This window comes from Prenolepis imparis, unplaced genomic scaffold (assembly GCF_030444845.1).
Source record: "Prenolepis imparis isolate NDT839.2.m4 unplaced genomic scaffold, iyPreImpa1.0 SCAF_6, whole genome shotgun sequence".
In the NCBI taxonomy this organism is placed as follows: Eukaryota; Metazoa; Arthropoda; class Insecta; order Hymenoptera; family Formicidae; genus Prenolepis; species Prenolepis imparis.
This window is the reverse complement of record NW_028141164.1, coordinates 17,796,437-17,821,711: the sequence shown is the minus strand read 5'-3', so window position 1 is coordinate 17,821,711 and position 25,275 is coordinate 17,796,437. Positions and strand designations below refer to the sequence as shown.

The 25,275-nt window shown below is 42.7% G+C and overlaps 3 protein-coding genes across 3 annotated transcripts; 2 read left to right on the top strand and 1 right to left on the bottom strand.

The window, feature by feature from the left end:
- Positions 1–2,480: 2,480 nt before the first annotated feature.
- Positions 2,481–3,776, bottom strand: LOC145937867 (uncharacterized). Its single transcript, XM_083041228.1, has one exon. It carries the CDS (start codon positions 3,774–3,776, stop codon positions 2,481–2,483), a length of 1,296 nt encoding a protein of 431 aa, XP_082897354.1.
- A 16,560-nt stretch (positions 3,777–20,336) lies between these two features.
- Positions 20,337–22,270, top strand: LOC145937866 (uncharacterized). Its single transcript, XM_083041227.1, has 2 exons — positions 20,337–21,122; positions 21,476–22,270. The coding sequence occupies exons 1-2, from the start codon at positions 20,337–20,339 to the stop codon at positions 22,268–22,270; spliced, it is 1,581 nt and encodes a 526-aa protein (XP_082897353.1).
- Positions 22,271–23,875: 1,605 nt separating this feature from the next.
- LOC145937864 (uncharacterized) lies at positions 23,876–24,190 on the top strand. The gene has a single exon (XM_083041226.1). It carries the CDS (start codon positions 23,876–23,878, stop codon positions 24,188–24,190), a length of 315 nt encoding a protein of 104 aa, XP_082897352.1.
- Positions 24,191–25,275: the final 1,085 nt, after the last annotated feature.

Here is a 25,275-nt window from a genome sequence, read left to right as displayed (position 1 = left end):
TATTTTAAGATTATAATTTAATTAAAATTTAAATTAATCGAATTAAAATTATTTTTATTCAGTCCTTTTTATTCTTTTTTTTCAATGGAACTTATTTTTTAATATCTCTCTTAAGGCCGGTTATTCAATAATAGTTTAAAATTAAATCGAAGTTAAAACTATGTGCACATGTGTTCTGCGCAAAGTTTAAACTTCGATCTAACAATAAGTTTAAACTATTATTGAAAAACTGGCCCTTAATGTCTCTCTCGATTTGACATATCTTTTTTATTTATAATCAATACAATAAACATTTTTTTTATATAATTCTAATTTGTAATCGTTAATTATACTACTGTTTTGTTACTAATATTGTTCCTATTATTAATATAACTTTATTAATTGAGCTTAGATTGGACCTTTTATACTACCAGAACGTTTAAATGTTCAAGAATATCTCAATTTCTTGCGAAATGATCTGCCAGATTTATTAATGCCGGCAGAGAATAATTTAGAAGATGTAGCATTAAATAGACGAGCTATGATATTCATGCATGATGGCGCACCTGCCCATTCTGCACGTAAGACATTTTACTATAAAAATGTTTATTGCATACAGTTTAGAAGAATCTATCAAAATTAGTTAGGATTGCTATCTCAGATTCAATATTATAGTCTATCCTTAAAGGTTAATTTTTATATCGTGCTTCATCAACACTAAAAATTTTAATAACAGTATTTATTACATACATGTGTATTGTGTATAATTTATTTTCATAAAGAAAATTTTATTAAATATGTTAAAAGTAAAAACATACATTTTGCACTTAGAAGTTAGCATTTAAGTCTAATTATCTATTGAATCACTTTTAGTATTAATATCAATGAATCTTATTCAAAGGTATCATCCGCCGTTATCTTAATGAAAATTTTCCACAAGGTTGGAAAAGGTTCAATAACTCCGTGGCCTGCTCGATCTCCGGACTTCAACCCATGTGATTTTTATCTTTGGGGAGCGATTAAAGAAAAAGTGTTTTTAAATAACAACATCGAAACCGCAGACGAAATGGAAGAATTGGTGTTCCACACTGTTCAAAGAATTGAAAATCATCATATACAAAAAGCTACGCAAGACGTACAAAAAAGAGCAGAAATATATACATATTTATTATATGTATCGAAGTGGGAGGAATTCATTTCGAACAATTTCTTTAATTTTAGTTAAATAATTATTTTGTTAACACATAAAAATTATTATTATTATGAAAATATTTATTTTTATTATAAATTTATTTTTTATTATAAATTTGTATTTATTATAAATTAAATATTTATTTTTTAATCTTTATTTTTATTTTATTATTATATTTATATTATTATTTACTTTTTATTTTATTATTATAAATATGTTTAATTTTATTATAATTTATATTATTATTTATTTTTATTTTATTATTATAAAAATGTTTATAATTATTATTTTATTGCGTAGTTTAATAGAATCTATCGAAATTGTGAAAATCGCTATCTCAGTTTCAATACTGTATTCTACTCTCAGGGCTTAATTTTTATATCATGTTCACACATCAAGACTAAAAATCTTAATAAAAGTAGTCATTACTACATACATATGTATTATAATGTTTTCATACATCAAGAAAGTTTTTTTTTGTTAAATATGTTAAAAATAAAAACATACTTTGCGCTTAAAATAAATTTAATATTTAAGTCCAATTATCGGAACCACTTTTAATATTAATTTCAATGAATCTTATTCAAAAGTATCATCCGCCATTACTTCGATAAAAATTTTCCTCAAGGATGGGAAGGATTCAGTACTAGTCCGTGGCCTGCTCGATCTCCGGACTACAACTCATGTGACCTTTCTCTTCAAAGAAAAAGTATTTCTAAACACAAATATGGAGATAGCTAACGAGATGGAAAAATTAAATATTCCACACTGCCGAGAGTATCGAGAATAATCAAATTTTAAGAGCTACGCAAAACGTACAAAAAAGAGCAGAGACTGCTACATTCGCTTCGCCCCACTTTGTCTCGCTACTCTCCGATCCCGCACTCCCCACCCAGTAGGCGGCGCCTACGCTGCCTTCCGTTGTAGCCACGCGCTGATTGGCAAACTTTAACAATTTATAGCGTAAAAAATAAAGCTCAGATAAAAAAATGGCTCAGGACTTTTTGATTTAGTTTGTTGTCCTGCACCTGATGGTGTGCTTCGTATACGTTTGTTTAGTTACACCCTGTATACTGCTCTGATAGATATTGGTGAATTTGTTGTTGTGTTGTTTCCTTCGCTAAATACTTTTTCAAGTCTATTAATCAGTTATTAGCGCCGGTAAATGTTGTGCTGTTATCGGAATACAATGTGGCACATTTTCCTCTTCGAGATATAAATCTTTTCAACGCATTAAGAAAGGCAGTCGAACTTAACTCGATTACCAATTCGAAATGGACAGCTTTGGTTGTTAAACAAATAAAGATAGCTAAGTAAGCTTTACCTGTCTTATTCGCGATATTTTTATATTAAACGGGCCCGCGTAATCTATGCCCGTATTGAGAAATGGCCTGGTCTGCGTTGTCCGAACGGTTGGTAAGTTCCCCATTAATTGGTTTACGCTAACTGGTTTTGTGCGAAAGCACACGATACAATTCCTCAGTACTTGGCGAACCGAACCTTTGCCAGCTATTGGCCAATAATCATTACGCAATATAGCTAAAACCGCTTGGGGTCCTGCGTGTAAATTTCGGTAATGTACGTCTCTGATTATTAATTTTGTGAGATGATGCTTATTTGGTAAAACAATAGGGTGTTTTTGCGAGTACTCTAAAGGCGCGTGATGCAGTCTTCCCCCCACACGAATGACGCCACTGCTATCTAAAAATGGATGTAAGGTTATGAGTCTGCTTTTAGGATCTATTTGTGTTTTGTTATGAAGACTATGCAACTCCTTCGGAAATTCACTAGATTGACAGTTTTTTATTATCGCCGTTATAGCTTGATTTATTTCTTGTACTGTCAATGGACCATTAAGGCGTGTAGCTTGTTTTGACGAATTATTCTTGAGTCGTAGGCAGTAGGCCACAACGCGCTTCAATCTAGTAAAGGATGAAAACCTTTCAATAATAGTCGAATCGAGTGAAGTAGTTGAAACGTGTGTGTTCAAGGTTGTGGTTCGAGCTTCTGATATTTGTTCTTCTGCGCGTTGCCTCTCATATGGTTGTGGTTTTAAATGATCTTGCAAGAATCTTGGTTCTGCCCACCATATATTTGTGTTCTCCAGTTTGTCAGGGCTGAGTCCTCTTGACAACGGGTCTGCTGGATTGTCTTCTGATTTGACGTGATACCACGATGCCTTGTTAGTAATGCGTTGAATCTCAGCAACTCTGTTTGCTACGAATGTTTTCCATTTAGTGGGTTCGTTATTGATCCACGCTAGGGTTATCGTGGAATCGCTCCAATAGTATATGTCATTTATTGGAACATCCAACGCCTGAGTTACCTTCTTGGTTAAAAGCGATAATAGAACTGCTCCGCATAACTCTAATCTGGGCAGCGATAATTTTTTCAGTGGCGCTATCCGTGATTTAGCGCATAGGAGTCTGACTGTGTACTCTTCATTAGGTGTAATGCTGCGCATATATAAACAAGCGCCGTATGCTGCTTCAGATGCATCACAAAATCCGTGTATCTCTATCCTTGTCCAGTCATTGCAGATTACTCTTCTTGGGATACTTATAGATTGGATATGTGATATTCGAGAGCTCCAATGTGCCCACATTTCGCGCACCTCGCCGTTGATTTCCACGTCTCAGTCTTGATTCATTTGCCAAAGACGTTGTAATATTAATTTTGCTTCAACTATGACAGGTCCCAGCCAACCGATAGGATCGTATATTTGTGCTACCCGCATCAAAATATTGCGTTTGATGACCTTTCCCTTTAAGTCTTGTATTTTTAGGTCGTAATGAAACGTGTCATCTGTTGTGTTCCATAATAGACCTAGAACCTTTGTGGTTTCCCCAAGGGTCACGTTATTTTCAGTTTTATTGTCAGCTCCCTGAAGCATTGGCGTATTAGAATTCCATTTTCTGAGTATGAACCTCGCATTAGCCAGTACTTCGCTGATGTTTCGTTTCAGTTGCTGGAGTGCTTCTATGGTAGGAGCTCCTGTCAATAGGTCATCCACGTAGAAATCCTTCATGATTGCTTTGCTAGCCTCGGGATAATCTTTTTGCATTTGTCTTGCTATTTCCTGCATGCATCTGATTGCTAAAAAAGATGAACTCAACATGCCATATGTAACAGTGTTTAGGTTAAATATACGTATAGGCTCGCACTTATTCCATCTCCATAAAATACGTTGTAAATCACGATGCTCATCTGCTATGTTGACTTGCCTGTACATTTTGGCAACGTCTGCTCACATGGCATACTTATGTTGTCGCAAACGTATTATGATGTCAAATAAATCGTCTTGTATGGTAGATCCTACTAGCAAGCAGTCATTTAGCTATGTACCTGACGATGTTTTGCATGAAGCATCGAACACGACCCTGGTCTTGGTCGTATCACTACTTTCTTTGATTACCGCATGGTGTGGGATATAATAGGATCCTTTGGTCGCTTGCTTATCGGGCGGAACTTCTTGCATGTGATGTAGGTGAAGATATTCATTCATAAATTCATGATAACGTTGCTTTAATTCGGGTTGCCTGTCTAATTTTCGTTCTAGAGACCTTAAACGTTTCTCTGCAATGTTGTAAGATTCACCCAGTTTTTCTATCTTATCATTGAGGGGTAGTTTCACTATGAAACGACCATCATCGTCGCGAGCGTATGTAGAGATGAAGTGCCCTTCGCACTGTGATTCTTCCTGGGAGTGTGTTGAATCTTGCTCTAATTCTTCCACGTGCCAGAATTTTTCAAGTTGTTTATGCAGAATGCTGTTTGTAGATGTACCGCAATATGATTTGCCTTGAAACTGCGATTTATTATATGGAACTACTCCTGATACAATCCATCCAAACTGCGTTTCTTGGAGTATGGGTGATCGTCTTGATTGCTTGATTTGTTTACTGCATAGAAGTTCCCAAAATACAGAGGCTCCTAACAACATATCTATGTCTCCGGGTGTGTAATAATTTGTGTCTGCTAATTGTATTTCGTGCGGGATATTTAATATTTCCTTGCTTATTTTAAGAGTCGGCAGTTGCTCTGTTATTTTATCAATAATCAAAAACGGAAGCTTGATTTGATACGTCTTGACTCGTGATTGAATGGTCGCTTGAACTTGTTGAATGGCGTTTATTGTTGTATCGCTGATGCCTGTGATAGTAGTGTTGATGGACTCTCGGTCGAGATTTAATTTTTTACTAAGCTTTCGCGTAATGAAATTAGATTGCGACCCGCTATCAAGCAATGCTCGGCACTCGTGTGAAGTTCCATCACGATCACGCACCAATATAACAGCTGTAGAGAGAAGGACCGGAAGAGATCCCTTAATGCTATAATGATTTAGAGTGGACGCCGAGCTTGAATCTAAAGCAACAGCGGATTGTGCAGTCACAGAAGAATTATTGTTTACAGTTTTTTCATTGTTATTTGTTTTAAACTCTTTATTACTGCAAGATTCCGTAGCTGTTATTTTGTCTCTGTGCAAAGTTGCGTGGTGATAGCCCTTGCATTGCTTGCAACCAGGGGCCTTACAGTTTCGTCCATGAAAACTTCTAAGACATTTGATACATAGACGCCTTTTTTTTATTTCTGCATGTCTGTCCTCTACCGACATATTCGTAAATGCATTACAATTAATTATTTCATGCTCACCGGAACATATAGAACAACTCGATTTACTCGAAACAATGTAGGATTGCGACGTATTTTTACCGGAAGCTTGCATAGCTTTACTGCTGTTACAAAAATCGCTCGAATTCTGCGATACACGATTTACGCGTGACAATGCTTCTAAAAAAGAACTGCGATTCGCAAGAAAATCCGTGAATTCCTTCAACGTAGGAAATTCGTCTAAAGATGATCTCTTCAGTTCCCACTCTCTACGCGACCCTTTATCAATCTTAGGTAAAATTATATGAATAAGTATAGTGCCCCAATTATCGGTAGGTTGCCCTAATTTTGTTAACGTTTGCACATATTGCGAAACATTGTCTACCAATATTCTTAATTCATTGCAAGATTCTCTAGTAACCGCAGGTAAGTCAAACATTTGTATAAGATATTGTACTATTAATTTTTTGTTTTCATATCTTTGTTTTAATAGGTCCCACGCAACCTCATAATTGTCGCCCTTATAACCTCGTAATTTCTAATGATGCTATTACCTTTGCGGCATCTCCACTTAATGACACTCTTAGATAGTGTAGCTTCTGTACCGAAGAAAGAGCTACATTTGATGCAATGAGATACTCAAATAGGTCTCGAAAGGGAATCCAACGTTCGTAGCTTCCGTGGAATTTTGGCAGATCAATGTTTGGCAATTTTACAAGAGGCTTACCAGCAGTGTTATTGTTTAACGTAACCTGCTGTACGCCACCAGCCTGTGGTACTTGGGAAGCGGCAGGTCGAAGAGTCTGAGATTGAGCCTCATGTTCCTTGTTTGCCATGAGTAGTCGAGCCTTAGTGATTTGCGCGTGATATGTGTCCTCGAATGCAAGTCGATATTCCAAATGATCCTCCGATTCGTCAATATCTTCTATTTCGTTCTCAATCGAGTCAAATTCAGACCATAGAGCTTCTACCTTCTCTATTCGACTTAACAGCTCTATTTGTCTTGCAGGATCATTTTCTAGGGATGAAATAAAATTTTCGAAGGTAGTAAGTCTAGCCTTGAGTCGGCCTCTTTGTTTGACTAGCTGCGACAATTCAGACATTTTGTCGCAGAATATCACACGCGAACAAAAGTAAATAAGTAAAAAGAAAATTGTGAATATGGAAATTCAGGGGGATTTAAAATTGTTTGTAATTGATGCCTACCTTATAATCGTAAAAAAAAACTTACGCTATCGTTGTATATGTGAGTACGACCCTTATAACTTTACGACTCTGTTTATGTTCGTAATATGTGCTGAAATCCGTCGTGTTAATTGTTGAGAGTCCTTCAGCCGTCGTAAATCAATGCGTCCCTTCATGAAAATTCCACAGACTCGTATTCCGGCCTCCAGTCCTTGGAGGGTCCCAACAATGTTCACTGCGCGTGAGATTTGTCTCCGTGATAGGGGGAGAGGGGAATGTGGGGAATCCTGTGCGAGAGAGGCAGCAAACCTTGCGAGAGAGAGACGGCAAATCTTGCGAGAGAGAGGCGGCGTATCTTGCGAGAGAAGTGACGATTCTCGCGAGAGAGAGAGAGGTGACAATTCTCGTGAGAGAGAGAGGCGACAATTCTCGCGAGAGAGGCGGCAATTCTTGCGATGGAGAGGCGGCGTGAGTCTGGCGTATAATTGATAGTGTGCCGCTAAAATTATTGAACATTGAGAGAGAGAGAGAGAGAGAGGGAAAGGGAGAGGGAGAGGGAGAGTATGAGGGAGAGGGAGAGGGAGATAATTATGAGATTTGAGAAATATATAATTATGAAAGCATGTTCTGTATGTGATTATATATATTTTTATATATGAAATTTATTTCTTTCCGAAAAGAGAATATATAATTGACAATATCAATGTTCAATAATTTTACAATAATAATATCAGTATAAGTAATCGTTATTATTATCAATTACATATATATGCCAGTATTTCGAAAATTTTATATTATTATATTCTTTTATAATTTGATATTCTGAATGTTGAAAAATAATTGTGAGTTTTATATAAAGATTATAGGCACATGTTATTAGCAAATAATTACTAGCATGAGTTCGGTGAATAATTATTTTACATTTATTATTCATAATTTAAAAAAGTGAGACAAAATTATAAAAGAAATGATATCCTGGCGTATTAGGGCGGGTGGTATGTACGGACACATATGTATCCTAGTGCTGATGCTGCGGGCACGTATCCTAATTATACGGGTGGTGCTGCGATGAGAAACACAACACTCGAGGATTCCTGCTAGCGGAGTCTCACATTATGCGAAAAATGACTGTACGTCTCTGCTCGGATTTGAACCCAAGTTCATACGGTGAGAAGCCACTTCCAGGACGCCACTGGATTACGGTATCCTTTAGTGTATCGATATAGATATTTATGGTACACTCGAAAAATAAAGCAATTCTTTGATTTATATCGTCTTTGGTGTCAGTTTTCGCAAATATTCTATTCATCCATTAAAATTTTTTTCAAATGAAATAATAAATATAAAAGCTTTTTTTATGAAAAGATGACATATATACTTGAAAGACTATAGACAAAGAGAACTTCGCGAGAGAGACTTCGAAACTCTTTGATGTTGGTCATCTCGCTTGCTCCTTATTCGTTCTCGCTCCCGTTTTCGGCGACTCTCGAGCATAGGCAATTAAAAAAATTTTTCTATTATGTTATCTTATTAATAATTGGTACTATTATTTATGTTACAATAGTATCGAATATATGCAAAAAAATCCCTTATTTATAACTTTGAAATTTTAATATAAAAATAATTATTTTTTGCATTTTATGCAAAAATTCAAATATTTAGATGGAAATGATATTTTTGCGATAAAACACAACATAGAGCGAATATAATAAATTTATTAGATAATAAATCGAAATTATAATAAATTTTTAACAAGATAAATAATCAACATTCTGATTACATATAAAAAATTATTATTATGTCGTGTTTGATGTCACTTTAAACGGAAAAGCTATTTTATTAAAATTATTTTCAAACCAATAAAATATTTATGTTTTTTATGGTAAGATGACATACATAAACAGATTCATAAAAGACAACAGATAAAGGAAGCCTCGCGAAATTTGAAACGTCATCTCGCTTACTATTTATTCCTTCTCGCTCTCGCTTTCGACAATATCATAATATAGGTATCCAGGTATATTTTTGTCTACAAACAAAAATATAAACCATGTGGCAAGGGCAAACAAAATATAGAATCGGTCAGAAAATCATTACTTCTCTTTGAGCTGTGCTAAAGTACGCAAGAGTAAGAGCCGAAAATGCCGAGATGTAAGTACTTTATCCTATGTATATACACATTTATTTTAAATTTCAAACATAAAACATTTTCAGTATTATTAAAATTTATGAATCGTTATTACGCTACATAAATTATAATAATGTATTAGCTGATAATGTTATTCAAATGCATAAATTCTCTTTTCTTTTCTCTTTGCTTTCTTTATTTTCTCCTGTCGTTTCTTATCTTTTTCTATTCTCCTTTTTCTATTCTCCGCTCTCTTCTCTCTGTATTCTCTCTGTATTCTCTCTCCATTCTCCTTTCTCTCTCTCTCTCTCTCTCTCTCTCTCTCTCTCTCTCTCTCTCTCTCTCTCTCTCTCTCTCTCTCTCTCTCTCTTTCTCTCGATTTTTTTTTATCTTTGTACAAACTGAGTAAAAGTAAAATTTATATATATACTTACACACACATATATACTTATATTTATTTAATATATTTTTAATTTTAGCAAAAAGTGAGGGCAACATTCCGTTGACCAGAATGCGAAAAATGAAGAGTTTAGCGATAACGAGGTCGATGACAATGGCGCCGCTAACATCAGGCACCAGGGTGACGACGGCGCCGCTAACATCGGGCTCCAGTCACTCCAAGGTGACGACAGCACCGCTAGCATCAAGCACCAAGGTAACGACGGCACCACTAACATCGGGCTCCAGCCACTCCAGGGTGACGACGGCGACGGCAATGACTCCACCAAGTATAAGTGTGGCGACGGAGACGGCACCGCTGACAGCGGACACCAGGGTGATGACGGCGACGACAATGACGCCGCCGCCAAGACCAAATGTGAAAAAGGTATGAAATTATAAGAAAATTAAAAAATATACATTATGATATAATATACATTATTATAAAGATTATATGTGTATATATATATATATATGTCATGCGCTGGTAATGGTATGAATAATTTTTCTGATCATATTTTGTATATTGTTTTTTTTCTTGACCGATACATATACAAATATGTATATTTTTTGTCGTGTTTTCAAGTAGCATATATGTATCCATGTATATATGTGTTAAAATGTTATTATCTTTTTTCATATTATATATATGTATATACAATATAAAAAAAGATAACATTTTAACACACACACACACACATATATGTAAACATCTAAATGTGTTTCTGTATATGAATAATATAAATACTAATATTTTAATATTTTTTTCAGCGCATAAATGATGCGGTGCGACGGGCGGTGCAGCGTGAAAGGAGGAAGCAACGAAACGTCGCGCGCGGAATGCGAGCATATATGCCGTTACACCTCAGGATATGTGCCCGCACCATTTATACAATCATATGTGCCTACATCTGCAGCACCAGGATACGTGCCCGCACCGCCCGTACAACAAGGATATGTGCCCGCACCGCCTGTACCACCAGGATATATGCCCGCACCGCCTGCGCCCGTACAACAAGGATATGTGCTCACATCGCCCGTTGCATCAGGATATGTGCCCGCACCGTCTGTACAACTAGGATACGTGCCCGCACCGCCCGTACAACAAGGATACGTGCCCGCACCGCCCTTACAACAAGGATACATGCCCGCACCGCCTGTACAACATGGATACATGCCTGCACTCTCTGCTCAAGGATATCGATATTATTAATTAAATTTTTTTTAAATTCTGTATCCTATTACATTTTTTAAAAAAATTTTTTATATACTTGTTATAGTAAAAATATACAGGCTGTAACTTTTATATACTGTTATAATAAAAATATACAGGCTGTAACTAAACTTTCGTATTTTCTTTTTAATAACAGATTCTCTGGCCAATTTAGAGATAATTTTTCCTCGGCGAAAATGTCAATGTTTAGTTACATCCTGTGTATATACAAATATATATTAATATTTTATATACTTATATTTTATATTATAATAAGATATAAAACATAATAAAATATAAAGCAAAATATAATAAAACATTATAAAACGATTTTATAAACTGTTATGCCCTTGTGAGGCACAGGATAATTAAGGGATCGTTACCGAATTAGAACTAGGAAGCTCGGGAACGTCAGGGGGAATTTCACTCCCGTTTGTGGTTTCACAATATATTTAATATAAATAGTCAGTTGTACAAAGTATGCTTACACAGTTGTTGCGTAGATCACTTGTTCACAATCGTGTCGTGGTTAGTTATTAACGTACTGGCGCTTTACTACAGCTTGACTGGGACCTCGAGAGTTGTCTTAAGGTCTTTTTTATATCTAATAATTGGGTTACCAGTCGCAAGCGAAGGAGGTTAATGGAACGCTTTGCTTGCGATTTTGGTAATTTCTTAATAAGCGCAGTGCTTACTCAGCGTTAGTCTCGTTTTTCTGATTTCGTATGCTTGTCGAAATTCTTATTGCCTCAGCGCTTTTGCAAGCATGCGTCTTACTTATTTTTGTGTAATATATACAAAAATAATAATAATTATATTATGTGATTTTAATAATTATAGTTATAGCTTTTAGGGCTATAACAAACTTTTATAACTTGATTTATATAGTTAAATAAAATTAAAAGTAATACAAGTAACATGTATTTTGTTCTACATATGTATAATATCCTTCATATATACATATAATAATAATCCATTCAGTATTATAATTATATTAAATAAAAAATATTCATCATGATTTTTATTATTCATAATAGAGGAAAATTTTTTTAGAATCTTTTTTCTTCAAAAAATTCTAGTAAGTAATTAAATGAATTAGACCACAATATCATTCTAGATGCGAATAAAAATGTCATAGCGAGCAAACAGAGACGAGTGAATATATGAACAAATATACGAGAAAGAGAAAAGCATATATGATAAAGAAAAAGCTTACAAGGGATGGTCAACCTTTGACATCCTGGATTTGGTTAAAATTTAAAAAATGTAGTAGTAATATCTTTCTAAATACAAATGTAATTCGTGCTAAATAATTTATAAAAAATCAGTTTATTACGCTTGTTATATACAGCCTTGGTAGAAGTGGAATAAAGTACCAAATATAATTCCGCGAATAAAGAGTACGACTGAAGTGCTCGACGTTATGCGTTCGATCCCTGTTTTTCTCAACTTGTTTTTTTCATCCATTCAAGTGAATTATTGATAAATGAATTAGACCATAAAATGTGCATAAAAAATGTGCGGATAATTTTAATAATTTTGGAATGATATTGTTGATCTAATTCATATATAAATAATTCACTTGAATGCACGAAAAAAAAGTTGAGAAAAACAGGGATCGAACGTATAACTGTCAAGCACTTCAGTCGTACTCTTTATTCGCTGAGTTATATTTGGTACTTTATTCCGCTTCTACAAAGGCTGTATATAACAAACGTAGTAAACTGATTTTTCATAAATTATTTGGTATGAATTACATTTGTATTTTGAAAGATATTACTATCACATTTTTAAAATTTTAACGAAATCAAGGAGGTCAAAGGTTGACCTCCTTTGTAAGCTTTATTTTATATCATATATGCTTTTCTTAAATATTTATATATTATAAAATCTATATCCATATTCTTTATATTTGTAGCAAAATGAGTCTTTGACAATCAAATTTACAGCTATTTATTTATTTGTAAATAAAAAAAAATTTGATATATTTTTTATCAAGTTATGTTATTCAAAACATATACGGCAACATACAAAAAATACATTTATTTTGACAATAATAATATTTTTATAAGCAATAAGTGTATATTTGTAAGCTTGTATAAATTTATAAACAAACAAGCTTTTTCCACTAAAGCAAAAAAATTGTGATATACGTCGAAGTAATTTAGTTTTTCCGCTAACATATCTTATAATATAAATTGATAACATATATATAATATAATAATCGTACTTTTTCGGTTTGTAAATTCATAAATAATTGTAAATTATGATCAATTATCATAAATATTATAATTTATCTTTATATGGAGACGAGAAAATAAAAAAGAAAAATCACATAAATAGGAATGAAAAAATATAATAAGCAAGCAGAGAGAGTACGTGCTTTAATCATGGAAAAGCATTTATTATTCTATTCAACGAATAAAAAGCTTTTGGTGCAGAAAAATATAATCGTCCGATCGATAAAACAGAACAGAGGCAGCATCCCCTTAATGACTTATTCAAATTGACCGAAGTCAATATCTGCCTATCGACTTTTCTACGTAGATCATAAAATTTAGTTAAAATGCGTTCATTTGTTTCGACGATGTGTTTTTTCTTGGACACAGTCGATGGTAACTGAACTTTTTTGGAAATAACGCGATGATGGGTCGTTGGACGATTGGAGGGAGTTTTGGACTTTTTGGTGATTACTCGCTCTGCATCTCTAGCCTCTACGTTGGAGTTATAGCTAGACGGGAAAAGACGAGAAAGACGGAGATTTTTTAAGCGTTTATAATTTTTTGCATTCTTCATCGCTGTTCGTACCACTCTTTTTGTTAGTTTGCCTATGCCGGGTACACGCTTGAAACCGCCGCATTTTACTACCGACCACCTTTTTACACTTAAGTTTTTAATAACTTTTCTGCTACTCCTTTCAGAGCAGATAGGCCGGAAAGACGTGAAAATGACGTTTAATAAATTTCGTCATTCTTTGAAATAGATGTTTGACATTAGCGACGTTAACGCTCGACAGAACAAGTTTTGCAAACATAGATGTTAGATCGAGAATAATGGCGCGTGATATGTAGTCCGCTTGAGTGGTTCCCACTATTCGTACATCGGTCTGCTCTCTGTCTAATTTTTGATATCATGGAATAAATGTGTCTAGGGAAAATGCCGATCTGCATCGTTTTGCCATAAATTTGATAACGTCGTTCGTGTCGATAGTTAGCAACTCATGGCCGTAAAAAAGCATTTGGTGTAAGCTCACGAGGCGTAACAAGTGATCAAATATTGTAACAAATTATTTTCACCGCGAGCAGCGTAATCGTCACCGAGGACACAATTAACATTGTATAAGAACTAATTTAGAGTAATGTATTTTGTGCACGATCGACATAATCTCATTCGATATTTTCAGAGAGAAAAGTGGAAACTGGATTTCATTTGTCTCCGGATCCTCTAGAGATCTTACTTGAACGGTAGTGCCAACGATCGAAGCGCTTTCGCTTTGGTTTAAGAACATATGTCTCATAACGTCATAATTGTATATTGTGCTACGACCGTGCACGAAATACATTACTCTAAATTCGGATTTTATAGTTCGACCGAGAATGTCTCGCGGTATAAAGAGATAATGCGAGTATCGTTCGTTGATATTGGTCAAACCTGCGAGGAAGTCCAGGTCCGGTCCAATTATTTGGTCGACGTACCGGGACCAGTTGGTGAGACGGGTTATGAGGTGACGATGAAGCAACAGTCGTGTCGAGATGCAACTCTCGTCCTCGTCGAAAAGACGCAATTCTTCGATGGCGTTGAAGATGTCACCAACTCGTCTGCGGTCCAGTGTAACCACTTCTTCTATTCGAAGAAAGTGTCGCTGTTTGACGTAATTTCGGCAATAAGAAGTGAGATCATGGATGTACTGTCGACTCGATTCTCCGAGTTTTTTGAAAATGGTGGCATTTGACATATATCCTCGACATATAACGTACGCTGCCATAAACCCGGAATCTAAGGGTCGTGCCATTTTAGCGGAGGAGCTGTAGGCTTGTACGTAAGTCACACAATGTTGTCTAATTTTAGGGGATGCGTATCTTCTGAAATATCCATAATTGCTCAAGAAACCGGTACGGTAGCGATCTACTTTGCCCAAAATTGAAATAGAATCTCGGAATAAGCCGAACAACGAATTATCGTCGTAACCATCTAGTTTTATCACCAACACGTCGCCGTCGGTACAAGTGAAACTATCGGCGGGGTAGATCTGCGCTATTTCGATGTGAGAATGTTTCAAATTTATATTGTCGCATAACAAATTACGCGCTGTATTTTTGTCAATATGCATTCCGTGGTTGGATGAGTAAAAACGTTCGCACGTCATACCGCATGCTTTGCGCAGGCTCTTGGTGCGCAAACGTTTGATAAAAACAAGGAAAATTGCTTAAAATCGTCCTTATGTATATTATGCGTACGATCCACATTATGCACGACGTATCTGATGCCACCTTAATTTTTTGGATAAATGCCGTGCTACAGGCCCGTAATTGTCCTTCTTCCCTGTAAGTATTCGTCACCGGCACTTTGCGCAAGAAGCTACATTTCTGGTCCATTTTAAACAAAACGAAAACGAATCGATCGTCGATCATACCGAGTTTGAATTCATACCACACTTTTTCTGGTTTGACACATTATACATGTAAATGTGCCAATGGAAAACGAACTGTTGGTTGTTGCTCCCATATTGCTGCAGTGGTATATTATTTATCTCATAGCTAGGTACTTATCAAAAATTTTCAAACCAGCGGAAATACTCAGCAAAAAGTATTGAAGAAAAACAATTACATTCCAGTAATTGAGAGTCATATAAAAAGTACCCCGTTTTCTGAGAGACAAGGGGACTCAGACTAAAAAAGCACCCTGTTTTGTGAGAGGCAAGGGGGATTCACACTAATAATACCCCGATAAGAAGTTTAAAACCGTACTGTAGCCGCGCCGCATGCATGATTTTCATCATTTTTCACCATGAAGTACATCTATGAAAAATTTTGAAAAAATATATGTTAAAGTAGACATTTCAAGGTTTAATTAAAAAAAAAATTAGAGGTGTATCTCTAAAACATAACCTCAAAAAAAGTTTTTGAAAAATTCAAAAATTTTTTTTACCCGTATTTTTGTCAGAATTTTTTTTTTATTTATTCTTAAAATAGTCTCATTGATGTTTATAACATATATTTTTTTCATAAAAGTCGGTTCAGCCGTTTTCGAGAAAAACCACTTTTTTGATTTTGCTTTCTCCCTCCATAACTTCTACAAAAATGTAATTTTAAGGTTGATATTTGCAGGATTTTTTAGTTACATAGATGCCAATCTATGGTGTCAATCTAAACTTGATACGTGCGGGGGCAACTTTTACACGCTTATCCCCCTAGGCCCTTTATTAAAATTATTCAAAACTTACTAGAATTTACTAGAAAATATCCAAATTCTATAGAATTTATTTAAATTTGCTTAAATTAATTAAAATTGTCCAAAATTTACTAGAATTTACTAGAAAATACCTCATTTGACAGAATTTAGTTAAATTTCCTCAAATTTGTTAAAATTGTCCAAAATTTACTAGAATTTACTAGAAAATACCTATTTTGACAGAATTTAGTTAAATTTCTTCAATTTATTAAAATTGTCCAAAATTTACTAGAATTTACTAGAATTTATTACAAAATATCAAAATTTCATTGAATTAACTCGAAATTCTATTAATTACTGAAACTTTCTCAATTACGCGTATTGTTTTCGGTCTACATACTGGAGCGAGCGACGGTCTTTCGTTTCACTTTTTTCCCGTTCCCGGAGCGCTTACTTAGAGGTATGGAACCCGTGTCGCTCGAGTTTTCGACGTGATTTTTTTTCAAAGTCCCGTAACTTTGAAACGGTAAGAGATACGAGAAATTACCAAGACATCTTTTTTGTAGATCTCGGTCGGTTTCTCTGAAGGGAGATGAACCCCGTCCTCGTATCTCTTTCCGTTGTCGAGTTACAAAATTTCCGTCCAATTTTTCGTCAAAGTTCCATAACTTTGAAACAGTGAAAGATACGAAATTTTAATAAGACACCTTTTTTGTACACCTCATCGAGTACCCTGCAAAGAATGTATCTTGGTAAAATTTCATATCTTTAACTGTTCTCGAGTTATGGAACTTTGACGAAAAAATTGGACGAAAATTTCGTAACTCAACAACGGTAAGAGATACGAGAAATTATCAAGACACCTTTTTTGTACATCTCGAGGAGATCTACAAGATGGGGCAAGAGCCGATCTCGTATCTCTCCGTTTTAGTGTTACGGTACGTTTAAGAAACTGTAGTTAATAATTGTTTTCTATTTAATAAATTTGTTTTCTATTTTCAGGAGCAGCAGGAGCTTTAGCAAAAACAACAATATAAAAAGAAGAAATTAAAAACGTAAGTATATTATACGTTATTTATTAGTGAAACGATAACGTTTACTTTGTTTTGTTTAATAAAATTTTTTAATCGTTTTATCATTTCAGATTGGTTCCCGAATTTGAGGGAGAACCGGCTCGGGTGCCTTGCTTGTGGAGTGCTCACGGAGAGGTGGCGGCTTGGTGGGAGGCGAGGTACGCCTCGACGAGCCTATCGGGAACAGCCATCCTCTCCGCTAGTAGGTTGCGCCTCCGAGGTCGGAGGTGTTCGGGTAGAAGCGGCCTCACTGCGCGTCCTGGCTGACGGTGATGTACCGATGGGCTTCGGCCGTGCCAGGGTGATCTGTTGGCTGGGATTCGCGGATCGCCTGAGGTCTGCACGCGTTACCCGCTCCGCATGGGGCTCGAAAGAGACCCAAGTAGAGTGGGTGGTGAGGGTAGTGCTTCACCCCCCGGAAATACGGAAGCACACTTATATCGAGTCACTTATGTCGAGACACGGATGCCCCCGGGGCGCGGGGATGTCAAGTGAAGGGGGATCCCGGAGGCTGACATCGCCAGCAACAGGGGTCCGCTTCCCCCTCGTATAAAAACACGGAGGCGGGGCCCGGCGACGAGAAGAGCCCCAGGGTGCTGGTTGGGGATCTCCAGGCTGGGTAGCCTGGGTCCCCGTCCCAGCGTCCCTGAGGCTGGCCGCGCCCGGGCCACTCGGACGTATTCCGAGCTCGGGTCGGGTGCGGCGGAGAAGGCTATGCGTGGCCATCCGAGGGGCTTTGCCCGGAGGGTTTACCCAAGGGGCACTGCCCGGAGGGGACCACGATGGCTGGCCATCGGGGCCGCTCGAAAGTATTTCGAGGTCGGGATCCGGTGGCGAGAGCAGTTACCACCAGTCGGAAGCGACCGTTGCCTCTTTCGAAGCAACCGGCTGGTGGAAGGCGTCAGCCCACACTGGACGTAATTACCGGTGTGGTGCGTGCTGGTCGCCACGGCGGTTAGGGCAGGGCCGGGGAGCGGCGACCCTGTCTGACCCGTCCGTGGGGCCTCCCGGGTGGTGCCACCTGCTGCGGTACCCCCAGGGTCGGAGCTGGGGGACCCCTGAAAGCCCAACGTGGGCGTCACAACCCCCGTTGGGTGTCTAAGGGGCTCGGAGTCACGGCCGGGGGTGCGGTATCCCCCCCGGTCAAGACATATGTGGACTCCCCGGGGGAACTCGGGGCCCGGCCAGTGGGGTGTGGCCGGTCATGTTTCGGGGCACCTCCTGGTCGGAGAGGGTACACCCTAGTCCACAGAGCCGCAGCAGGGAGTGGGATTCTTTCAGTAATGAATCCACTAACTAACCAAAAACCAGGCGAGAAGACGAACGAGCGAGAGGAAGGAGTCATGGAGGACACCACTACCATGTCTCCCAGCGCAAACAACGCGCAGGATGAAGGGGAGAGCGATAACATCTCCACCAGGACAAGAGCCAAAGTGGCTATTGTCAAGGTGGAGAGGATTGACCAAAAGGTCATCATCGCGAGAAGACCAGGGCCGAGATCCAAAACGTTAGAAGTTATAGATCAAAACCACGCCGTGGCTGGACCGTCGGGTAACCGACACCCATGGAAGAAAAACACGTGGACGTAGAAGGGGACACAGAGTCCATGAATTCGGATGCCGAGAGCATACTCTGCCCAAGCAAAAAGAGAAAGCGAGGCAGGGGGCGGGCCGAAACAACCTTTATGTACCGCCTGGTAAAAAAGGAAAGGGAGGAAAGAGCCCAGAGAGAGGCTGAGGAGAATGAGAGGGATATACTGGATCCTAAGGTATTTCTTGAAAACTCCAAAGCCTTTTAGAGGATGAAGGACCTCGCTAGGGAGTATACGGAGGACCTCAGAGAGTCCCCCAACCTCGATGTAGCAGCCGAAGGCCTGAAACATACTAACATGTTAATGAAGGCAATCATTAAATCGAAGAAGGGGCTGAAAGGCACTATTAAAGCCGAGATCAACGAGGCATCCTGTTATCTGGAGGCAGCGGTTGCGGTCTTCAGTGAAAGGATTGCAGCCAAAGATATTGGCGAAGAGGAAGGCTCCGCTGAGAGCTCGAGGAAACAAGTTCGAGCCCTCAAAGCGGAAAACGCCAAGCTCTATAGCGAGGACAAAAGGATGAGGATGCAGCTCAGGAATCTACTGGAGGAAAAGCCAGCGCTCAAAATCCAAGAGAAAAGTGAGGCGATACATCCGACCGAGGCCAAAAGCAGGGTCATTGAAGAGGCACATGGGAAGAGCACGACCGTAAAGAATGCTCCGCTCCAATCACCCATCGAAAAGATGGATGTAGAGGAGGAAGGGAAGGAGAGGACCCCGGAACCGGTGGCAAGACCAGCCTTAAAAGGGACGCAGGGGAAATTTCTGGAGGAATACTATCCTCCAGGAGTAAACACCTTGGAGGAGAAGAGAGAGTACAAACTACTCTCCGAACAGATCCAGTACCTATTGGGGAGAAGAGAGGAGTTCGTGAAGGGGAGGAGGAATCCTAAGAACCCCTCCACTAGATCCCTCCCGCTCGAGAAGGATGAACCCTCTTCTCAGGCCCACCCTCCAGAGAGATCATACAGCGACGCTGTACGCCTGCAGCCTACTCGTCCGACGCCAAGTGTGGCACGGAACGGGAGCAGCGGCACCGCGCAGCAGCGACAGAGCGAGATCGAGAGGAGGGGGGCTAAGAATAAGAAGAAGAGGGCTCCAAAGGGCGACGAAAAAAGGGAAGCGCAGCAGCCACCAAAGGTTACAGAACCGCCGAAACCGCAGCGCCCTAGGGAAGACTTCCTCCCCAGAGGAAGAGTTACTCCCCCCCCCCCGAGCATGGCAGTAGGAAAAATCCCTCCCCGATCGACGGAGGCTGAGGATAACACCTGGGCCAAAGTCGTCGGGAGACGGGAGAAAGCGGCCACTAAAAAGAAAGAGGGTAATCAACACCCCACCCTCACAAAAAGCTCGGGGACCAAGCCTACCTCAGCTTCCGCCCTCTTGCTAAGAGTGATGGCGGAGAGGCGAGGGAGAAGCCCAACGAGGGGGGAATTGGGAAGAAAAGGGCGCTCAAGTCAGCGGCGGTCACGTTGACGTATCCGCCGGGAGGATACAAAGAAGCGATCCTTAAAGCAAGGGAGAGAATAAACCTGATGGACCTCGGTATACCCAGAGTGAAAGCTCACAAGGGTATAATCGGGGCCATGGTATACGAAATCATAGGGAAGGACAAAGCGGAAAAGGCGGACCTTTTCGCCGCCAAACTTAAGGAGGCATTAGCGGAGGTCGAGGGGGTTAAAATAGCTCGACCAGCAAAGACCGTTGAGCTGAGGATTCGAGGCCTCGATGAGGCAACGACGGAGAGAGAGGTGCAGTGCCGCATGGCTGAGGTGGGGGGCTGTATTCCCGATGAAATCAAAGTCGGGCCCATAAGGTTCGCCACTAAAGCCATGGGCACGGCCTGGGCTAGATGTCCTGTCGCGGCGGCAAAGAAAATTGTTGAAGCGGGCAGGATACGATTCGGGTGGCTTCAGGCGAGCGTGGAGGTGCTTAAAGACAGGCCCCTACAATGCTTTAGATGCATGGGGAGGGGCCATGTACAGAGCAACTGTAGCAGCGATAAGGACAGGAGCAATCGCTGCTACAATTGCGGGGCTGAAGGGCACAAAGCCCACGAATGCAAGGGCACAACTAGATGCATGCTCTGTGCGGAAGCGGGCAAGCCCGCCAACCATAGGATGGGGAGCACGAAATGCTCCCCTCCTAAAGGGAAAAATGCGAGAAAGGAGACGGCCAAGAAAGGCCCAACGAAAGGAACGGCCGTTGCAGGCCCATCGAGGGAAGGAGGGGCTAAGGGGGGCTCCGGGGATGGCCTTGCCTCCCCCGAGCTCGCCCAAAGCCAAACAAAGGAGGCGCCCAAACCACAACGCACGCGTAAGGTAAGGGACGCCTCCAGAAAATAGGCCTCCTCCAGGCGAATCTTAATCACTGCGTCAGGGCCCAGGATCTTTTCTTGCACACCCTAGCGCAATGCAAATGCGGAGTATGGATTGCGGCCGAGCCGTATCGTGTCCCACCGGACAATCCGTGTTCGGCAACTAACGATACTGGCTCGGTCGCAATCACGTGGAGAAGGGAGACGGGCTCGCCTCCATGCATAAAAATTGGAGGCGGGCGAGCGTGTGTAGCCGTGGAGTGGGGCCCACTGTGGATTGTAGGATGTTACATCCCCCCCAGTGTCGACCCTGCCACGTTCGGGGATATCCTCGATGAGATCTCAATTATCGTGCAGAGGAGACTCCCCGAACCCATTGTGGTCGCTGGGGACTTCAATGCCCATTCGGCGCATTGGGGTTCCCGGCGAACGAACCGCAAAGGCAGGGTCTTGGAGGATTGGGCAGCGGTTCTCGGCCTCTGTATTGTTAATCAGGGGACGAGCAGCACCCTCGTCAGGCCGCAGGGGGAGTCCATTGTGGACTTAACATGGGCATCTCCCTCTGCGGCGGAAAGGATTGAGGACTGGCGGGTGACGGACGACGAGACCCTCTCCGATCATCTATACATTCGGATGAGGGTGGACGTCGCCCGCCGGGGGGTGCTGAACCGCGCCCAAGGGGGGGACCTACCCCAAAGGTGGGCCCTACGGAGATTGGACTCCGACAGATTAATGGCAGCCATGCTCTCGGCCACCTGGTCCGGTGCGAACGCACCGCAAGGGATCGAGGACCAGGTGGCATGGCTCGGAGCAATAATCAGAGATGCCTGTGACATCTCAATGCCCCGAGTCAGGCCGAGCCCGCAGAGAGCGGCGTACTGGTGGACGGAGGAGATTGCGGATCTCAGACGCACCTCCGTCCAAGCCAGGCGCCGCTTCAAGCGTCTAAGAAGGAGAGGCCTCGGCGAAGACGACGAGGGCATGGCAGAGGCGCTCGAGCGTTACAGAACAGCACGTAATGCTCTGAGTGCTGCCATGAGGAAGTCAAAGGCGAGGTCCTGGGACGAACAACTCCAGGGCCTCAATGCGGACCCTTGGGGGCGCCCATATAAAGCAGTTATGAAGAAACTGAGAAGATGGACGCCCCCGTGACGGAGGCACTGGACACAGATGTGCTAAATAACATATTATCCACCCTCTTCCCACAGTGCGACCGGGTCCCCGAATTATACATAAGGGAGCCCGTCGCGTGGAAGGGGGAATACGAAGTGTCCAGTGCCGAGCTGGCCGGGATTGCCAAGAGGCTCAGAGCCCGGGGTAACAAGGCCCCGGGGCCAGATGGCATTCCCGGAAGAGTCTGGCTATATGCCTTGACTTACCTGTCGGAACCAATCAAACGGCTATACACAGACTGCCTACGGGCAGGGGACTTCCCCCCAGTCTGGGGTAAGGCCAATTTATTCCTTATCCCCAAAGGGGGCAGAACGGACGGAGCGCCTTCCGCGTACAGGCCAATCTGTCTGCTTGACGAAGTCGGGAAGATGTTCGAGCGAATAATAGCCGACAAGCGGATGAGGGAAGTGGGGCCGGATCTCCACGAGGACCAGTTCGGATTCCGCGAAAATAGATCGACAACGGACGCGATTCTACGCGTCCGTTCTTTCGCGGAGTCCGAAACTGAAGAGGGCAGGGTGGTGGTTGGTGTCTCGTTGGACATCACCAACGCATTCAACACCCTGTCCTGGGGAAAGGTGAGGGGCGTCCTCATAGAACATGGCGCCCCTCTATATCTCGTGGAGGTCGTTAAGGCCTACTTTCGTGACAGATGCCTGGAGTACCGGGACAAGACCGGTGCTCTACGCGGAAGGACGGTGTCGTGTGGTGTCCCGCAGGGGTCAGTTCTGGGCCCATTGCTGTGGGACATCACATACGACAAAGTGCTCCGTTCTGCCCTCCCCCCGGCTGTCATGTTGTCTGCTATGCGGACGACACTAGTCCTGGCCGGGGGGAGTGACTGGGGGGAAGCAAAGAGGAAGGCCAATATAGCAGTGGCCTGCGTGGTGCGCTCTATTAAGGAATTGGGCCTTAAGGTGGCTCCCCATAAGACCGAGGCCATCTTCTTTCACGATGGCTCTCGGGGGAACCCACCAAAGGCCCACGTTATCGTGGACGGCATCTCCGTCCAGCTGGGGCTAAACATCAAATATTTAGGGCTCTGGCTGGACGGAACCTAGCGTTTTGGCAACCATTTCGATCGTCTGGCCGAAAAAGCCTATCGGGTAGCGACGGCACTTAGCCGCCTGCTGCCCAATCTTGGCGGGCCAGACGATCGGATTCGTAAGCTGTATGCGAACGTGGTTAACTCGGTGACCCTATATGGGTCACTAGTTTGGGCGGACGAGGCGATGGCCACGCGACGTATCATGGACGTCCTCCGTCGAATTCAACGGAGAGTGGCCATTCGCTTCGTCCGAGGTTATCGAACAGTGTCGCATGCAGCTGCCTCGGCCCTGGCGGGATTGGCTCCCATGGAGCTCCAGGCGTACACCCATAAAAGGGTGTACGAAAGAATTAGGGAGCATCGTGGGATGAACTTCCGTATAACGGAAAGGGTCCGGAGCGTCGTCAGAACGCAGGCCCGACGACGCATGATTGAGGAATTGTTTGGAAAACATCCCCCCAACTAATTCAGGAAGAAGAGTCGTCGGGGCCGTGAGACCGGTCTTGGAAGAGTGGGTAGATAGGTCTCACGGCAGGATGTCGTTTCACCTTACACAGGTGTTCGCCGGACACGGATGTTTCGGCGAATACCTGTGTAAGATAGGGAAGGAGCGCACCACGCAGTGCCATCATTGCGAGGAGGACAGGGACACGGCGCAGCACACGCTGGAGTTCTGTCCGGCGTGGGCAGAGGAGCGCCGTGTCCTTGTCCAAATTATCGGAAGTGACATCTCGCTCCCGGCCATCGTTGCCAAGATGGTCGGGTGCGAGGAGGCGTGGGAGGCGGTCTCCTCCTTCTGCTTCAAAGTTATGACGCAGAAGGAGGAGGCAGAGAGGGAGCGGGAGAGATAGGGGTGGCGGGGTAGGCTTACCCCCGAATTCCGCGAGGAGAGGGATGACCCCACTTGGGTGCCCCGTCGTGGAAGGGCCGAGAGGGCGCGAGAGGGTGGCGGTGCCAGAGGCAGGGGTGGTGGCGGCGGGGGCGGCCCGCCAAGGCGGGGACGCGGAGGCGGACCCCCTCGTCGCCGAAGGAGAAGACGCCCACAGGAGGGAGTGGACGATTAGACGGGGCGTTGGACGAGGGGCGCTATGCCCCCCTCGCCCAAGAAGAATGGAGGAGAAGGCCCGTAAGGGCGGAATAGCTGCGCGAGGGGCGCGGTGCCCCCCTCGCCCAGAGATAAGGAGGGTGGCCCGTGAGGGCGGAGCAGTCCTAGTAGGAGGGCGGGGGGGGTGTCGCCCGGCTGGCGGCCGCACGGCGCAAGCTCTGCGCCCGGGGGTCGGGCGGCATCCGTCCCCGCCCCTGCCGAGTTCCACCCCTAGGGGAGGGCCTCGGCGGTGTCTCCAGACCGATGGTCGGATCCCGTAAAGGGAGGGGACCGCGGCCTGGGTGCACGGGGGATCGCAGGGGCCCGGAAACATGCTGGGTCCCATTGCACGTGATCCCGCGGGAAGGGACGCGGCAGTGGCGGCCCTCTCATCGGTGCCATAGAGCGCCGGTGGGAGGGCACCGCTGCCTACGGTGAGGACTCCACCCCTTCTGGGGGAACTCTCAGGAGAAGAGCTTCCGGAACGTCGGCCGAAACTCCCGTTCCTTTAGGGAGGGAGAGGAGCCCCGTTCCGGGAGCGGGGGGTGGTGGCTCGAGCGGGAATACTCGAGCCGTGACCCCGCCCCCCAAACTCTTTGGGAGGGCGCGGCGTAGGGGCGGTGCCCCCCTGCGCCGCAACCGGGAATGGACCGCACGACCAATTCGCGGGGGAGAGTATCCTCCTCTCGGGGAGGATGCTCTCCTGAGTAGATAGGGCCAGGGAATGGCAAGAAGTTATGCAATAGCTGGTTCCTGGCCATCCCCATAAGCGCCAGCGAAGGCACCCGCTGTGGTTTTAGTGAGGTAGGTCTTGGACCCCACCGTCGATCCATATGTGGATCGGCGATGGGG